General features: G+C 42.0%; 1 protein-coding gene across 5 annotated transcripts in view; it reads left to right on the top strand.

The window, feature by feature from the left end:
- TBXAS1 (thromboxane A synthase 1) overlaps positions 1-19,976 on the top strand; it is a 248,046-nt gene that overhangs the window by 174,872 nt on the left and 53,198 nt on the right. For all 5 annotated transcript variants that reach the window (XM_072871750.1, XM_072871751.1, XM_072871749.1 and 2 more), the window contains one exon: positions 2,799-3,113. In XM_072871750.1, the coding sequence (XP_072727851.1) occupies positions 2,799-3,113 (315 nt within the window). The remainder of the gene's footprint in view (positions 1-2,798; positions 3,114-19,976) is intronic.

Genomic DNA, 19,976 nt, shown 5'->3' with positions numbered 1-19,976 from the left:
GTTTTTGTAAGGATTGTTTATCAAGCCATTGCTTTTAGCAACCCCTGCTCACCTGTGAACAAATTACATGGCACAGATAAGGTATCTAGTTGTTTCTCCATAGGGTGACCTTATAAACACATTCTGCAACAAGCTAAGCTTTTAAATTCCTAACCAAATATATTGTGTAAGTAATAAAAAGAGCTCCTCAAAATGGCCACTGAGGCATTTCAGAGTACATTCTTGGGAATATTCACTTGTGCTAGCATTCATTAAGTTTGCTTTCAGCAAAAATTCTCATGAATGAAATTTTATTCACTAGTCATTATGATTATTACTTTACTATCATAGCAATAACCAGATGCTTTGTATAAGGCCGGGACCTGATTTTGTCTAAGGCTGGAGAAACATCTTGTAGGGTCTCCAGAGAGTGTATTGTCTAAATATAAGACCAGACTCAGCTAACAGCTCATGACTGGGAACTGCAAACCCTCAGAGAGCAATGGGTTTGTTTACAAGAAAATTCACAGCTAGAGAAGGATGAATGCAGGACCATACCAAATGTTATACCATTTAAACTGTAGTATGTTACAGTGTTACAACTCCACTGAATATGAATGTCATTATACATTTTTATGTCATAAAGGTAGTTTAGGTGATGATGACTAGTCGTATGGAGAAAAGGGATTATCTCTACAGATGCAGTTCATTACTATACTGGACTAGTCTATCCACACACTAATGAACACATTGGAACTGGACTGTTCTTTTTTTTTTTGATTTAAAAAATGGCCTAACCCAAATATATGTACCAGGAAAATCCCTGAAGCGTAGGCTATGCCAAAGAGTCAGACTCTGAGTTGTGCAATACGTGGACTCCCAGAATGTGGATAAAGCCCTTCCTGGAAAAGTTCAATGAGATTTTTTAGCTATGCACAGCTGAAGTATGCGTGAAGTCTTGTTTCCTCCAGTCTAGAGGAACATAAAAGAGCAGAGGTATCCTATCACGCTGGAGGAGGATGACTGTGGCAGGGCAGTTGCAACTTTTGGCTTGCCGTGTTAGAAATGAAAGACCGGGGAAGCATGGCCAATTTGAATATGGAAATTGTGCCTAAGTCTAGGTACAAGGAAGTATTTTCAGAGCTGGAGCTCATTCACTGAGCACAATGTGTATAATGTTGCTTTGTGTGCCTTACTTACTGAGGGAGAAGCATGTATCCCATCCTTGATGCAGTTTGGCCAATTTGTAAAGTCCTTCAGCATGCAGTGACCGGCACTGGCTACTATCTGGAGCATTGATTCTTGGGTGTACCAGGGTGCAAGATGCACTGTAGTCATGGGTACAAGGTGCATAATGTACACGTGCAAAATGAAAAGGTTCTGTGGGTTGGAGGGAAGGAGCTGTTAAAGGGGCAGGTTGCCAATCCCTTGTATTACTCAAACCTCAAAATAACTATTCCTTTCTACCTGTAGATTGGTCAGGACAGTTTGTTGGCAGCAGAGCTAAGCACAGGACACTAAGTATTTCTCCTCTTTTGTTGTCTCACTGCTCTCTTTTCCCATGTCGTGTGAAAAAAAAAATCAGATTAAGTCCTTTGACATTTATAATTAATTAGTCCTTCCTTAGTCTTATCTTGTTTGCCTGTCCTTTTCTCTGGCTTTTCCTTTTTCTACTTTATCTCTCAATCATCAGATCCAAGAAATCATTCAAATGATTTCTTTTTAACAGACAAATACAGCTTTAGAGCATTTTTTTTCTTTTGAAGAAAGATTTTGTCCCTTCTTTTGTCCATCCCACTGCACAAGTTGTCATGTTCTGGCACTGCAGTCACTTCTAAGTCCTTGAGCTATCATGTATTCTGTTGGTATTTGAGGAATTGAAAATCAATCACATAGCCTTATGGCTTAGGTTCAGCACAATTCTATTATGCCCACTCCCAAAAGTCAATTCAAACCTTTTGGGTTATATTTCAAAGCCTAATCAAGCTTGCTGTCCAGTCTGGTTTGGAGTCAACTCACTCTTGTCCATAGGTCTGTTTATTAGAGTTTTTCTGTCAGAAACTAGCATGAAAGAAAGCAGTTTTCATAACAGTAGAATCATTCAGTGGGCATTTTGCAAAGACAAGGCACCCAAACAGGTGGTATGGTAGAAGAATGCTTACTGTTGTAATGCGTTTCTGCAAATACGTTTAAAAAAAAAAAAAAAATTAAAATTTTTATTATGTTGGTACAAGTGTTCGTAACTGTACTTTCTCATAAAAAGATGCACCAGTTTACTGAGATCAGTTTCTAGTCCTGTCTTGTTAAGCTGGCACAGAAAGTATTTTAGATTCAACCCTAAACCTAGACAGTGATTTTCATGCTTTGGACCATGTGAACAAATGAGAATGGTGCCTCCAAGCAGATGGGCCAACTCCTCCAAGTATGAGTTGTGCCACCTCCATTTGGCAGGTGCACATGGGACCATGCATTGACTATGTCAATCCCCTTGCTTCCGGCAAGTGCCAAGAACTCACCCTGAGGATGAAAGAAGCTGTGTATGGAGCTGGCCATTAGCAATCCTCCGTGAAAATATGTACCTGTTATGTACTGGGGGCAGATCACTCTCATCCCACTGGGAGGAAAGCAGTGACCGGCTCTTAGTGATGGCATTTCCAGCTGATTTATAGAAGTCTGCTTGTTCGGTGAAAGGCTGGTGGTCATTCTGGAACCAAGTGGGCAGTATAAATAGGAAACAGCTCTCTCCTTCCATCCCCCATGGGTAAAGGCATTGCTCTGTGACCCATTCTTTGTGCTTCTTCTCACCTTGTATTCTGTAGAGGCGCAGAGATTTTCTTCAGTGGATGCTCGACTCTCGCGACTCAGCTGACTCCCTGGCAGCCGGGTGTTTTGATGTGATCAGTCCATCTGCCGCTTCCAGACAGAACGAGGCGCCTCTTGCTGGCAGGGCCCCATCTGAAAAGGTTCAGAAGACGTTAACAGAGGATGAGATAGCAGGCCAAGCTTTCCTGTTCCTGATCGCTGGGTACGAGACCACCACTAGCACACTGTCCTTTGCCACGTACTTGCTAGCCACCAACCCAGAGTGCCAGGAGAAGGTGCTTCAGGAGATTGATGAGTTCTCAGCAAAACATGTGAGTACGATGTGCTGGTGTGGAGCTTCATGCAGGGAGCAAGGCAATGTGAATGGCGTCATGCCACTGTGGCACCTGCATGACCCTTATTTGTCTCAGTTATGTATGCATATACTAACATCTTATTAATATTTTCAGCCAAAAATTCAAAATTAATCTATATTATTTAGGTTTTTTTGGAAACTGTTAAATAATGTCACTTTACAGCAACTGAAGAGATGGCCCAGAAACTTTGTGTCATAGTGAAAGCTTAACCTTTACAAAATATCTTACATTATTGAAATAAACCAGCTGTCGCCAGAATCTACAACTACACATTTCTATTTTTTTCCTCTTGTCCAGATACTTTTATTGGTTTTGTGGTCAATTTTATTTACTGATCTTTGTAAGGACATAAACAGCGTTCTTACAAACCATAAACTGCAAAGTTTTGCTTTAAATGTTCATACTTAATTTTTTTCTTCAGCAGCAGAATATATGTGTATGCTTCAAAAAAAATCACAATATCTAATTCTCTTATACTGTGTTCAAAATACTTCTCCTTCAATATCTGTATTTACCAAGGGCATTTATGTTTTACGGATAACCGTTGTCAATATTTTGTATATCTAACAGACCATGCAGCAGCCGTTCTTTCGCCCTACGCTCTCTGCACAAGTTGTTAGTTATGAGAATTCGGATCAAGGGTCTTTTTCTTTTCATGAACTCTTTTATAATGGATCATGAGGCTAACAGGAATAAAACGACACCAGGCATGGCTGTCTTGCAGGATTTTAGCTGTTGGATTTGCATGCTGAAAGCCTTAACTATACAGTTTTGGGAGTTTCATCCCTTTTATGCATTCCATCCTCTGTGCTGTACTTACAGAACAAGAAAAGAGTTGTATAATTTTCTGCTTTGCTGGTAATAGAAAATTCTTGACTATGCAAAGTGTGCCCATTCAAAAGCTACCATTTCCCTCCTTTTGCTTGTGCAAACATAAAAGCCAGGATCTGTGTACACAGAAAATGTCTTCTTTTGTCTTGCATGACGAGGTTCTGAGCATGGTGGTTCTCCATCTAAGATTGCTTTTGCTCTGAGGGTGCAGATGGGTGACAGCAGTGGAGGTTAGGACTGCGCAATCTGATCCACAGAGCTTTTTCTTGGTGCATGCTTCGTACCTCTGGTGTGAGTTAACTCAATACAATGAAACCGTTGATGTGTTACGTTCTCACCTATAGGGCTTGGGTTATATTCTTAGGTTATTAGCTCTACAACACTCCAGCTGGAGCTTATTTACTTGTTTCATTCAAATACGGCAGACCTAATTATGCCCTCATGTCTGGTTAGTTCAACTGACTTCCTTAAGGCCTGCAAAGATGTGAAGGTGTAACTTGGCCTGGAGTATGTGCAGTTTACTGGTTAATACTGGTGGCAGAGTTGCACATAGAAACCCCTGTTATGCAGCCCCAAGGAAAATATGGTTCATCTCCTCGCCAGCTCCTGCAAACTGACAGCCTAAGAAACCAAAGTGAAGTTGCTGGGAGAGGTATCCAATATGATAGGTACGTGATGTCATGCATATCTGTCTGTAGATGGGGATTTGAATTAGTAAACTTCTCCATGTAAGTGCATAGAAAGCTGACTGCAAGCAGTCATTAACCGGCCGATTGCTTACAGATATTTCACACAGGGAGATCATGTATATGTATATGTATATGGCTATGTCTATGTTAACCAGTAGTGTGCTCCCGTAGACACAGATTCATCATCTAGCACAGTTGGTAGTGAGGACTGTTGGGTACACACTGTACACACCTCAGGAGTTTATTTTGGGTTAGTTCAAGTCTGGCCCTGTGTACCAGATCCCTTTAGCAGTTGGACCGATCTTCTGGTTTAGTTGCAGTTAAAGGAGCCATTCCTGTGCGCTTGGAGACTGCAGTGTGAACCAGTGCAAGAGACTTGCATATGAGAGTGCTCCTGATCCAAGCTAGAGAACTAAATGGACCCTATGTTGTATAAGGTCTATTTGAGCTATCACTCACTATTAGTAGTATTTCAATAATAATCCAATTCAAATGCGTAAAGCTTGACTTTCTTGGTTCTCTATCAGGAATATTTTGCTAATAATTTCAGCTTTTGCAGTATCTAGGAGAGGTTGTGGAGCTAGGGACACTCATGGCAGAGAAGTTAAAACCTGGTGTAGAGAGATGGTACTCAAATTAAATATGATTTTTGCAGGCCAGCACTGTACACAGTCTGTGTGGTGCCTCAACCCCAACTGGTGGCCTCATCCCAAACCATGCTGTCCCATGTGATATATTGATTGGAAGTACCTTTCAGATCACTTCCCCATACTTTACTAGTTTTCAGGTTTAGCTTTAGATGATGCATATATGGCTGTATGGCCAAGGAGAAGAGGGAGAGAAGGATAACTATTCATCTGCTGTCCTTGATACCATGAAATTCATAGATCTAATCTGTGCAGCCCCATCCTTCAAAAGATTTCTTATTATGAACAGTTCATGATTTCAGGGGGGGCAATGCACTGCTCAAGGAGCCCATCTCAGAATAAGGAAAAGGATGCAGCACTTCAGTCCCCTTAGTGTCTGTAATTAACTACTTTTAGCCTAGAAAATAAGATCTATGCAAATGGTTTGCAAGTTACGGGAGCAGAAGCTATTTTAAAACCGGGAATATATAGATGCCATGTTCAGTTGTCATGCAAGGGAGAGGAAGGGAGGGGGCATAGCAGCTACAGGCTCACAGTTAGTTATCAAGTCAGTTGCTAAGAAATTTTATTAGGTTATTGCTTGTGCTCAGCACATCAGCTTTGCTCTTATCAAGGCACTTTGAAATTTTCTGAAAGGAAGGGCTTTAGAAGGCCAAAACATGGAGAATGGTACAGTCAGGTTGTTTTGACAGGTGGTGGAAGACTGCTTTGATTTGCAGATATGCAAGTGTTAAACACAGTACCCTCTTCAGCCAAATTTATACTCAGGTAATTATAACTACAAAATGCTTTCCACCACGTCCCCCTTCCTTCCTCCAACCATTTCAGTTGCCTCATGCAGCATGTTTTATTGACCTAATCTGTGGTGTAGAGCTGCGGTCTGATTTTACAGCAGCTGCTGTGTATCATCCCAGAGACAGCTGTACTTTGGTGGTGGACAGAGTGATTTATACACTCATTTACTAAAGTTTATAAAAACATGTGAGAGCCATCTGAGAAAAGGTACTATAAATGACAGGCGCAGTTCCAGGTTTTTTGGCACACCAGTCAAAAACTCAAAGCACAGTGACCTTGTGACAGCCAGTAAGGAGGGCAAGGTCGGTCCAGCTGGGCATACAGCAGTATTTTGGTGGCTCTGGGTGTTGTACTTGAGGATACCCCTGAGTTTGCTCTGATCTTCATCCATCTTGCTTGCACAGGGGTTACCTTAGCAGAATGGGACAGCATGAAGGGGAAAGAGAAAGCCAAGGCACTGCTGTGTTAGAGATCCCTCTGCTAGCTTGGTGCAAGCTGCTGCGGTGTGGTGCGAAATATGAGATTAGGTGCTGGAAGTGATCTAGCCCGACGCTGTGCTGGGAGTCAGGAGCCCAGAGGAGAGGCAGGTCCGACTGACTGCGCGGTACTGCTGTGTTGTGTCCGGGCAAGTTTGTCTCAGAGCTGTCTTGGGAGACCTTTCTGCCTCTCTCCACCACACTGCCTGAATACACTGTTGTCGTGGTTTAAACCCAGACGGCAACTAAGCACCACACAGCCACTTGCTCACCCTCCCCCCTCCCCAGTAGGATGGGGGAGAGAATCGGAAAAAAAACGTAAAACCCATGGTTTGAGATAAAGACAGTTTAATAGGACAGCAGAGGAAGAGAATATAATAATAGTATCGATAAAAGAATGCACAAAACAAGTGATGCACAATGCAATTGCTCACCACCCACTGACCAATGCCCAGCCCAGCCCCGAGCAGCAGTCGCTGCTCCCCAGCCAACTCCCCCCAGTTTCTGTACTGAGCATGGCGTCATATGGTATGGAGTAGCCCTTTGGCCAGTTGGGGTCAGCTGTCCTGGCTGTGCCCCCTCCCAGCTTCTTGTGCACCTAGCAGAGCACGGGAAGCTGAAAAGTCCTTGACCTGGTATAAGCACTGCTTAGCAACAACTAAAACATCAGTGTGTTATCAACATTATTCTCATCCTAAATCCAAAACACAGCACTATACCAGCTACTAGGAAGAAAATTAACTCTATCCCAGCCGAAACCAGGACAACTGTAGAGATGGCACTTCCAGGCAAGTGTCCTCAGAAAACAGTGCCTGGAGCGAGTCATGGGTTGTCACCTCTTTTTTTACCTCCAGAACCTTCCTCATCTGTTCACTAAAGGACTTTTTAGGTCTCCTCTTGGCTGATAGCTCAGTGTAGAGGCTTGACGTCTCTTTCCCTGAATGTGAAAAGAGGCACCTGGCCCATTTCAGAGTCTGGCAAGCAGGAGAAACCTCTATCCTCGGTTATTGTAGAGGACAGGACACACAGGTTATTGCCCTCCTCACCTCTGTCTGGATCTTTGGGGTGTAGGGAAAGGGAGTGCACAGCTTTTCAACATCTCTGGGAAAGCAGAGAGACAGGGTACAGAGTGGTGACTACTGTCACCACACATTCCATCTTCCCATTCTACCTGTGAATCCCTGTGCCTGCTCCAACTGCACTGGGAAAGACAAGTTTGAGCATAATTCCTCTAACAGCCAAGCTGAAATTAAAATTGTAGAGACTCTGACCTGGCCCTCTGCATTAGTCCCTTGGGGGTGTAGTATGTGCCCCGTGAAGGGCCATCCACTGAAAATAAGATGCGCCTGTTTGCTGCAAGCTTGTTGCTGGGTGTGCAGCTTGCTTTGAAACCATGAAGACAAAATAAACAAGATGAAAAGAGAGTTAAATAGGAGCTAGTGGGGGCAGGACGCCTACATCTGTGTGTGTATAAAATAATATTACTTTCTGCAGAGACCACAGATATGTTTCCAGGACAGCAGAGAGGGGTCAGATCTTCAGAAGGTTGTAAACTGGCACAACATATTTGGTATTAGTAGAGGTATGATGATATGCATCAGTTGAGAAGCTAGCCTGGTATATACCAGTAAAAGAGGACAGGGCAAAAAAAAAAAATGTTGCTATTTCAAGACCAGATTATTTTTATAGGGTTTGTGGCTAACCATCCCTAAACTGTTAAAGGCTATACAGTTGTGAAGGAGATGGTGTTATCTACATTAACCAGGTGAGAAGGAATACACCCATGGTCTTCACCCTCTCCATTTCAGTCAAAAACGATCCCTGTGCAGAGTTGTTAAAGAGCCCTTCAGAAGGCATGTATTTATGAACAGTTTTTGCACTTGTGACTGATTATTTTGTTGTAAAAGCAAGTTGATTTTTATTTATTTGTGTGCGTGTATGCTTAGCAAAAGCGTAGCAAGCCTGCAGCACACATTCGTTCTGAGCAGATGGACACTTGCTTCTGAGCCCCACTGCACTCTGAGCTGCTCTGTGTGTTTTGTCCTAAACCACAGTGCTTAGGGCATGAAAAATTCCTGCATCTTCCACGCTGGGGATTCCCTTAATATGAGCTCTCTCTTTCTTACCTCTCTTCCCATTTTAGCATTTAAACGTCTCTCTCCCTCCCTCCCTTCTCCCTCCTCTCAAGCCTGAGTCATTCACAATTTTTTTTTTTTTTTTTTTGCTTGTTTTACTGGACTGCACAGTTTTAGACAGGAAGAGTAGTGGCACAAAATAGATTGCAAAAACATAGGTGATCAAGTTAACTTCTCATAAGGAGTTATTTGTTGCCCGTAGGTGAAATGTGGTAAGTGGCTATGTATGTGCTCCTGATCTGTTGCAAAGTAAACAGATCAGGTTAAACCACTGAAATGAGGTCGTTTTCTTGAGGGAGAGAAAGCAAGTATGCTTTGGGGCAGCTAAGGAGGGTAGAAGAGCTATAAGAATGAACTGCACTGCCTCCATGTAATGAAGAAATACATACTTGAAGGTGCCGAGCATAGAGAAATCTGGAGCAAGGAGCACCCTGAATTCTAATCTCAGCTTCAGGAATAATTTACTGCACATTCTCAGTAATAGACAACCGTGTCTTGCATTAACAAATGGGAAGACTTGGAACTTACAAGTTTTGGTTTTTAGCTCGTATCTACATAAACCTCTCATTACTTAAAGCAGCACAAGAAAAAACTGCGCTAAAGGCCTAGTGCTAGTTCCAGAACCTGAGACGTGTTGCTGCACTGATACGCAAGGCTGCAGGGGCTCTGTGCTGTCCAGAAGAGGTCTGGTGAAGGACAGGGCAGCAGCTTGCTCCTCCTTGCTTCTAATGCCTAGGAATACTTTCAGGATCCCTGGCAAAGGTGAAGGAGGGCACAGGAGTAGTAACTACAAGTAAATAGATGAAAGGGCAGCTACTACTGTAAAACATTCTTTGGAGACTGCAAGACCAGCTGGGTTTTCCATTCTATTTTTAAAATGCCATGTACAGCTCTTATTTATCACTGCTTGATGTGATACTTAGAAACATCAGTGTGGAGAGGAATGAAGAGCAGGGTAAGCCGCAGCATGTCTCTACTCCATCCAGTTTCCTATCCACACAAAGCACTAGCATAACTATTCAATGCTGATGTGACTTACCAACATTTTCACCACTGGCCAGAGACCATAAAGTTTAGAGAAACTTCAAAGTCCTGCCATAGTCTCTCACTATTTAAATGGCGATTTGGAGGTTTTTCTTTAATGGAAAGAAATCTTCCTGTTCCCATAAATGTTTGCTTTTCTATTGCTCTGAGGCCCAGGAATATTTTCAATATGTCTAATTGAAAATGTTGACCAGACTATGTTTCAGCTGTATTCCTTCATGTCAATAATGTTGAATGATGCCAGCCCAAAGTCCCTGCAATCCATAGTTTCATTTATGAAAAAGTACAGTTTAATTCCATTTTAACTGCTGTGTGTGGTCAGCTGTGAATGGGCCGGGTTGAACTAGACTAATACATAAGCTCCTCCTTTATGATTTATGACTTTGGTGCTGTAATTTATCAAACATACTGGGTGTGGCAGTTGCTCATCTGCGGTAATTTGGCACATCGTCATTGACTTGAGTGGAGTCATACTATTTTACACTGGCTTATGATTCTGTTCTTTGCATTGAAGAGCTCCTTCACTAATATCTCTGCAGTCTAACCGAGATGTCTTATTGTAAAGAGATTTTGCCATTTCAAAATTTTCCCTTCCCATAAAATTCCCAGAGAGCAGTGAGAGGTAGGACTATTTTTATGATGTCTCTGTGCCTGATTGAGTACTTTAGATTTTTAAGCTGTTTATGCAGAGAATCTCCTTGGTAGCACAGACTGCTTTCTCTGAGCATTAGTGAAAATGAGAGGTGAAAGTCAAAGAGATGGCACTGTCAGGGAATTACCACAACAATTTGCATGAGCTTGGTGCCTTTCATGCAGTATCTCAAGGCACTATGCTCTCAGAAGCTTGCAACTACAGAGACTAAGCTACACTAAGCAAATATTGCTGACGATGGAGACTTACATTTATCAAGGGAGACTGAATTGTAAATAGTTTGCAGAAAAAAGTCGACAGAAGAGAGTCGCTGTTACACATGCATACACATACACGCACAAAACATACAAAACCAGCAAGCACAAGCAATATTGTATGGTGTTGCTGTTTATTCTGTTGAAGGAAATGACCCTCTTTGATTTCTTTATTTGTTTAAGAAGATGTTGCAGAGCCTCATATCATTCATGAGTGTCAGCTGTCAGCAATCAGTTTTGTTGTTAACAAATAAAAAGATGCTTTTAAACATGTAGAGACTGGATGCTGTTAGGTTATATTTCTGCAGTTCATACAATTGCTCAGTGTCTGAAATCAGTTAATTATCTTTGTCTCATAGTGCTTCTGTACATACAGGTTGAAGATTGCTAAGTTAGGAGAAGACAATAAGCCCTTCCCTGCATTTCCCCCCTTCTCTTAGTATCTAGAATCTACTAATTTGAATACAGGCTTTGGACTCAAGAGACCCAAAGTCACTTTTCTTGGGCAGAGGTTATTTTGGTTTCTAACTCTTCCTAACTTTCAGCCACTTAAGGACATCTGAGACTCGAGGCTTTGGTCTCTTTACCGACTTGTGTCTCTGCTGTATAAGAAGTAGCCTGAGAAAGCTCTTGAGCCCAAGCCTGCCTCGTGTTCGCCCATTTTGCCACAAGCCTGTTCCTAGACTCAAATGCTGAGGGGAAGCACCTAGGGGGGAAGCTTGGGCTCAGTTTGCTCACTGTGCAAGCCTTAGCAGGTATCGCTTTGCATGGGTTGCCTTCTGTCCCAGGCACCCTCCCAGCACCAGCCAGAGAAGTTGTCCTGGAGGTCTTTCTGGAAGATCCCCGTTGCTTGCTCCCACTTTACAGAAGCTGTGGTTTGTAGGCAGCCAGAGTCATCCTTTGGCAGAAGCATGGGCAAGCAGGAAGAGTGTGATCATCCAGGAGCCACATGAGAGCAATTCTTTTCGCTTACCATCTATTTGTAGGTCTCACACTGTATCTACAGGTCTCTGCTCTCCACAGGTGCCTCTTAAAAAGATAAGCACTTCCTGCAGAGTCAGGTTATTTATAATACGGAAAGAGTTGAGTCAATCAGCTGGTAAGTGCAGGGTGTCTTTTAGGAATGTTTTGGCTTTGGTTTTTTGAGAAGTCTACTGTTAGATTATAGGAACAAAGTCAATGTTCTAAACCCCAGTGGTATCTTGGCATTTTCCCCCTTCCTTGACTTTTCCAAGAACCCTACCAAAAAGACAACCTGGGTATGAAAAACACTTATTTCTTTCCTGGGGAAATCCTTTAAACAGCTGAGAACTGGTGATTCTATGTGGCCTGGAATGAGGTGTTGTTGAGATGATTAATGTGCCCATATTTCAAGGAACTTCTTGTTGTTGTTGTTGACATTGCAGGGTTCATTTACCCCTCTTCACCAAAGTAAAAAGAAAAAAAAAAAAGACTTTTATTTTTCCATTTGTTCAGTTCAAGCTTATCAGTCTCTTGCCCGTGAAGACTAATTTATCTTTTGCTTGCAATGTCACATGTTGCTCAGTGACTCTGCTTTATTGCTATTCTTGAGCAAAACTGAATCTCAGGTAATGTATGCTAGACAAATACTCATTTTCACCCATGAATTTTCCTGGTATTTTGCCATCCTCATAATAATTGACCCACTATCACTGCTACAGGGTTCATGTTAAATAATAAATTTTTCTAGTGACATGGAACATTTAGTGGTGAAGATGTTAATAATACAGTACTTTAAATGCGATTAGACAGATTTGTTTAAAGAGAAAGTAAAGGGAAGGATGCATCTTCCCTGTCTTTCTATTCCTTCCCCCCCCTCCATCTGAGGCTTTTATGGAGGAAAGAGCGTATTTGCTTTTAATCTAAGGAAAAATATCACTGCTGAGTAAGAAACTGGTTACAGTTTTCTTCAGGGTTCATATCCCAACTGCTCCTGTGTACCACTCTGGACATTATATGGCAGTCAACATGCTTCCCCCAGGGACAGAGAAAACCAAATTCATACCAATATCAATGTTTAATCAATGCTAACTACCAGTATCAGTGTTAACTTTTTAGCTACAGATAGGTAACATTATTTTCAGGGTGTAGCATAGTTCCAGGTAGAATTGGTAGATCAAATTTTGCACTGGGCAGTTGAACCTTGGCAGAAGTGAGTAAGGAGATAAGCTCAAACCACAGTAAAACGCACCACCCATCTCCACGACTTTGGGATGGACATACTGTCACCAGTCTTGCCAGAGGAGTTATGTATGGCAGGAAGAGAGGTGCACATGGCATGGCTTCTCAGGAATGAGGATGCCCTTCATGGGTACAAGCGCTTGATCTTTGGGTGACAGTCTGTCTAGCACTCAGGATTTTTTTCTGTGTGAAGCAGGGGTCAAGTCCAGACAGGTATTATACTAATATGTAAGTTGGTCTTTTCATGGAAGTTAGGCACCAAAAGGTTTTCTGTAAGGTATGTGCTGCTGAACTGTAAATCCCTAGCAATGAAAGGGAGGACAGCCAGCCGTAGGCACAACCTCAGATGCAAGAAATCAGAGAAACCAAACCATCTGGCCCTGAAAGAACTTACGAATGAGAGAGGGTGGCCTTGGACATCTGTGTCAGGGCCCCACACTGTGTCTCAGCGTTAGCAGCCAATTGCATTAATCAGGCAGGAACTTGTCTCCTGGGGAATATTAAACACTAAAGTAAACAAAGAACATTTTCAAGCTCTATTTTAGTTATCATCCATTCGGAATGAGATCCCTCCATGTCCCCAGATTGACAGGCAGATTCTCCAGGGGTTGAAGACGTTGGTCCAGCCCTGGCATCCTTGTCTGCTGCAGGAATCTCCACTGACCTATCTACTTCTGAGATGCCTTCAAAGGCTCGGGGATAAAATCTTGCTTTAATAGCACTTTCCCTGGTCAGGACAATAGCGACTCTTGAGATTTGTGAAAACAAGTGTCACTTTCTTGGTAAGGACTTTCCATGGGCAGAGGAAGAGGAGAGGTATTGGGGAACAGCTCATAAAACAGAAACGACTAACAAGTCATGTATGTGCGCACATGCCTGCATATGGGAGAGAGGAGGAGGGAGAGAATGAATCATGGCTGAAGAAAAGAAGGCCTTTCATCTGAAAGTTCAACACAGATTTCTGAATTGCACATATTATATGCATAAGGTGCGAAAGCTGAGCTGAGGGGAACACATGCCTAATTTGCTAAGAAACAGCAAATCCCCAGCAGCAACCAAGAAGAAATTAAACTTGTATTCAATGTATTCATAACTTAAAAATGATCTTAGCTTGTATGAATGTGAGGTCAAAATGGAATTTTTCCTCCAGGTATGTACATAAATTAGGTAGCATTAATAGGAAGTAACCAGTCCATTTATTTGTCAATAAGCATTCAAAGTGAAGGCTGAATGAGCCTGTGCCAGAAGGAATGGAAACTAGTTTGCATTTCATGATTATGTAAAGCAGTTCTTGGTAGAATGAACTTCTTGTGACCTCCCCCCCCCCCTTTTTTTTTTCCTTCTCTACCACCCTGGCAGCACATACGTATTTAAATAATTTCCATTTCTAACAATGTGTTTGTGTGCTACTTTTAATCAGCGTGAGATGGCTTTTGTATTGTTTGTCCTGCTTCATCTTATGCTTCCCTTTAAATATGGAAAGAAAGAAAAAGTGGTATTTCTGGGTGTGCCCTTGCTCTAGAAATGCAGTGGTCTTCCAGTGATATGAGTGAACGTTTCCTCACTTAACCAGATAGCAAGACTGGTGCAGAGGGAGTAGTCAGGAAAACACAAAGAAAAGTAGGAAACACATGCTATTTGAGCACTGTTCCATTTCACACCAGTTAAAAGATTTTATTGTCTCAGAGAACTGGATGTTACCAGTTTTTCACTAGTATTGCCAACTAATTTGACGTCTGGTTTTCAAAAGACAGGTTGCGAGTCTTTTCCAAAATCAAATCCTTTAAAGCAACCAAAAAACTTGTACCTCAGTGTAACTAGTCACATTTTGAATGTTTTGGTCAGTGCCCCAAAATGCTTTCTATGGAAGCGGGCTGGTCAGAAGCGGAATTTCACTTCTGTAGCAGCCGCTGAGATAGGCATTCGGGGCCTCGATCAGGGTAGGCTGAGAACTTTTATACACTAGAAATGCCAATAGCTTGAATGGACTGGACTGTTAGTTTCTAGCCAACACTGAGTGGATAAGTAGGTCCTTTAGTGAAGACTCATTTAATAACTGGTACGAAATTCTGCGGTTTCCTTAGTCAGGTCTCAGATGTAATGAGACTGAAAACTCAGTTACTTTCTCGGTCCTAGGAATTATCCTTCCTGACTGCCACTGAGGCATAGCGCATTAGGGCATGTTGTGCAAGCAGAAGAATTCATTCTTTAGTACTGTTGACTCAGTACTTTCCACCTGGATGAAATCTGTGCTTTCAGAATTCAACAAAATATTCGTATTATTTTATATGTAAAATATTTTTATTTTACACGCATCTTAAACAAAAACTGAATTTCAGAAAAGTTTATGTTAATAAATGGGAGAAAAAAATACTTTTTTTTTTTTTTTAAATGCTTAACACACCCTCAGGTCAAAAGAAGGAATGCGTTAAAATGATCGTGACCTTCCGGTGCAATAAAAATTTTGAATAAACTTTAGTATCTTTCTCAATACTCCTAGTTACACTTCAAATTTAAAGGAGAAAATTGAGAAGAAGTGAAAAAGTTCCGAACATTGGGCAATTATTTGCAGCCCCTTGCTGCTGTTGTTGATCTAAATGAAGGAACAAGGAAGTAAAAAAATGTCATAAAGTCACTGTATTGTTAGCTGGAACAAAACACTTCTAGGAGCTCTTGCTTTTTGGAATTTGTTTTCAAGATGCGTGAAGTTCATATACACTCAGGATACGATACGAAGAAGATTTTGTGCAGTCGGGAATGAAGATTTAATAGCCTGATAAGTAGAGAACCTTACAGATAATTTCCAGGTGTTAATCTAACCTTGCTGTGCCTTTAATAATTTTGGCATTCTGGAGAATGTAAAAAACAAAAGCTGACTGTTTTAATATCATAGAGTAGTCATGGAGAAAAAATTTCTTCCAGCAGAGCAGCTTTTAAATAAATTATTACTTTTTTTTTCCGTGATGGGGAAAAATAACTGTAAGATGGATTTAAAGGGAAGTGAATTTACAAAGTGTCCTGCATCTTTCTCTGTTGCTAATTAGTAACAGTCAAACGTTCTTGTTCTGCAGACAGTGACTACAAAGAAAAGCATAAAGAACTTGGGAAAGACTCTAGAGCTGAAATAATTAGGCAATTTATCATTTCGGGTAATTGGACTTGTGCAAAGCAGCATTATTTACCGCAGGTTTCCATTTCTTCTAACCGGGTGTGAAAAATACAGCTACATTGATTGGGAAATGCTCTTAGTGCTTTTTTCAATATGCATTGTGCCAGGGACGTTCAGTTCAAAGTGTGGTGTTCCTCCCAGTGATTTCTTTTCCCTCAGTGATCTTCAGAAGCAGCCTTCAGCTTCTAAAACCTCAAACCAAAATTAGATTAAAGTGCCCCATATGGGGTCAGAAATGGGAGGGAAAGAGAGAGGGGTTTCCACCGGGGAATTTTCACTTAACAAATGAAAGCCTTTGCTTTGTTTCAAAGGAAAAATTGCCAAGTGGAGGTACAACTTAATCACATCGGTAGCCAGCTGAGATGTTTATGCTAATTTCCAAAGGTATGTAAGTATAGGAATCAGGGGGTCCAAAACTCCTGCCTCTGTGATGTGAAAAACACAAGCGTTTAAGCACCACCAGCAGATAGCTCTGATGTTGTTTCAGCGTAAGGGGAGAGGGGGGGAGTAGTCACGAGGGGCTTACTTGAATTTCACTTCACAATTTGCCGGCAGTATGAATGCCCCTTCACCCAAAGGTGAGTTTTTCCATCGCTTTTCCAAGGAGGAGGGCCCAGCTATCCCTTTGCGGTTTGTCAAATTATGGCACTCTCCCAGCTTTGTGCTCTTGCCCTCTACTCTTGAAGATTACGTCTTCGCAAGCAGCTTTGCTTGCGATGGATGCTCTGGAAATGTTCAAACTCCCTGGATTTCGCCACCAAATTCTCTGGTCCGTGGCGACCTCACGGCTGACTTTCTGCCAGACCCCGGGGTTGGCCCGGGGTGTCACATCCCGCTCCAGTATATGCAGCTTTGCGCTGTGGGTACCTTGTGGTGCTGGCACCCCAGTGCTCAGGTACGTGTCCCCAGGCTTTGGGGCGAGGAAATCAAGCAGCGGGAGAAATTGGTATTTAAAAGTGATCTTGCTCTACCTGCCTGGTAGAAACCAGCCAGTGGAGAGCCCTGCTGGGAGGAAAAGTAGGGGGGAATAAGGTGGTGTTTAAAAGCATTTTACTCCCTGCCTGTGAGAAATTCACAAATATGCACTGCCGGGCTGTCATAGGTGGGTGCCACAGAAGTGCTTTTACGTGGCACAGCTTGACACCAGTTGCATGCGTGTCTTCAGATGGTAGTATCACGGGTTGTGGGTTTTCCCCCCAACGGCTTGTTATTTTAAAACATTTGTATATGTTTGATACCCTCTTTAATAAGAAAGTCATGACTACCAGCAATTCCCTATGGAGATACAAGGAGCAAGAAGTAGTAGGTTGCTACCTAAAATACTGCCTGTCGCCTGAGCAAGCTCAATATGAGATAAAATGCACAATTTGGATGCAAACTGGGAGTGCTTGATCCCTCGCCAAAGGAGTGTGTGAGCTCCAGTACTGAAAGGCGTACCTCTGTGGATGTGGCCACATTGTCAACCGAGAAAGATCCCAACATTTGTCAGTTTTTGTGCCATATCATAATTTGTTGGCTGTTTGCATTGATTAGCTGTGTTGAGCAGAGCAGCCAGCCGAAATTTCAGGGCCTTTGGGTTGTTTGGCTTAGAGCTAGGATCCAAATAGCTTTGAACTGACCCTGCTTATTTACAAGGAATGTGCAAACTGTCTTTTGGCCCAGCCCAGCAGGAATCGAGCAGCAGGACATGGCTCCTGCGCTCACAGCTCCGTGGGAGTGACGGGGACGGTGGCAGTCCCTCAGCAAGCCGGGATTGCCGTGCTTCTGAGACTGCGCCTGGTGCTTCCTTGTCTCCTTCTTTGTTTTCCTTTTCTGATCCTTTTCCTTCTTTCCTGAACACGCAGGTCTTTACAGAGAACTACCTGGAGAAACCGCTCTGCCCACTGATGCCTTGCTTGTCATTTTGCATTGCGACAGTCGCCTCTGTGACTTTGCACAGGGGCTGTAATCCTCCTTACTTGATTCTGTAATGGAGCTTATCTGTTTCTTATATTTACCCAGAGAGGTGAGTGATTGCTTTACCTACAGGTTTGAACAATGTTTAACCCAAACTGTAACTGTCAGGTGAACGACGTTCTTTTCTTTAGGCTTGGTACTCTGCCACTTTGGCACTGCAGACTTCTGCTCGTGGGAGCAAGATACTGTATCTTTTCTGAATATTTTAGGTTATTTTAGCACTTTTCATATGATAACGCCCAAATGATACATAAATACTAACATCTAAATGTACCTACAAGGCTTGTAATATTAACAGCCCTGCTTTTTCAGGGTGAGACACAGAGAATTTGAAAGTTTTGGCATGGGAAATAAAGAACTCATCAAGCAATATTTGCATGTTCTGGTTAACTTATATCCCACAAGGAATCCTTTGTAAAATCATCTGGTGTTTCCCCCGTGGGTTTAATTGAAAATACAGTGATTTTCATCAGTGGTCCGAATCACTGAAGTCAATAGGTCTACTGGTGTGCACAATTAAAGGATGCGCATGCATCACCCTATGCAAGGACAGAAATGCAAATTGTGATTTTGCCTGTGTTTTGAGTAGTCCCTACAAAGCACACTCCTTTCCATTCTGCAGGGGGAAAGAAAGAGGTATTGCCTCTGAAATTCATTAAACCATAGATTTTAAGTTTAGGAGTTTGTTACCGTGCAGTCTAATCTTGTGTACAACCAAGGGCATAGGACTTCACTGAATTAATTCTGTTTAAATTAGTGTATCTGTTTTAAAAAACCCTCCCAGTTGTTTTAATTAGATGGCATAAAATGTTTTTTCTGACTTTGAAAATGAAGGACCCCAAGAAGAACAAGCAAAACAAAATGCTTTAGTAATATTTTTAATTATCTTTGTTCCATTGTTGCAAGTTTTGCTGTTCTAGAAATGTTGGGCAAAAGAGTCTTTAACGTGTTGTCTTTATAGGATTGTGGAACCTTCCACATTTTGCGTTAATTAAACATATAAATCCTACAAACTGTATCCAGGGTAACTGCAAACCAAGAGCCTGATTCTCAGTTTACATTTATGCCCTCTTTCACTGCTCCTGTAACGGGAATGGGCTGTGAAGGTGTGTGTACATCATCCTCACACTTTATCTCCAGCAGTATTATCATCACCTCATTCCTGCGTGATGCTATCTTGTTAACATATAAACAAGCACTTGCAGCTATGGTAAGGCCTGTTAATGCTGCCATAGTAGGACCTTAGCGCAACTGAGAATCAGGCTCTAAAGACACATCTCTTGTTCTGACAATCCAGTTATTTAAAGGAAAGGAGCAGTACTCATCTTGCTGGCAAGGAGCACAAAGCAAACCAGTAATTCAGAAAATGATAAGAGAAAGAAAAGACAAAACATGACACACTCCATTAAGTTTTCCTTCTTTATTAGCGGGAAGAACATGGATGTTTTTGTCATGCTGTGTACTGACTTTGATCTAAGAAGTGTAGCCCATGCAAAATAATAATTTTCTTATAAAAGTTGAAGATGGAGTGGAAACAATTTTTTTATTCTTTTTTGTTCACACCACCTTCTTTTATATTCTCTGAAGTAGTGTATTGACTGAAGTAGGAACCTTGATATAGGAATGCAGATACCTTGATTAAATTTTGGATCTTACCGGAGATTAAGTTCAGCTTGTAGAGTAGTAACGTAGAGATGCCTGTCATTTAGGAAATCTGCAAAGGCTTGACCCAAAGCCTCGGGAGGGTGTTGCTTTGGTTCAGATCCTGAGTGAGATGAGTGCTGTGCTTTTCTAATCAAGCGGCTGCTGTTGCTGGGCTCAGGGTTACAGTTGTACACTCAGCCCCAGAGGAGCAGCTGTTCTGCTGTAAATTGGGGCTGGTACTGAGGGGGAGTGAGAGACACAGTAAACACGCAGAGTAGCAGTAAATGACAAGAGGATATGATATGTAACATTAACCAGGCTCAG

Source organism: Ciconia boyciana, chromosome 1 (assembly GCF_034638445.1).
Source record: "Ciconia boyciana chromosome 1, ASM3463844v1, whole genome shotgun sequence".
Taxonomy (NCBI): domain Eukaryota; kingdom Metazoa; phylum Chordata; class Aves; order Ciconiiformes; family Ciconiidae; genus Ciconia; species Ciconia boyciana.
This window is presented reverse-complemented; position numbering and strand designations above follow the sequence as displayed.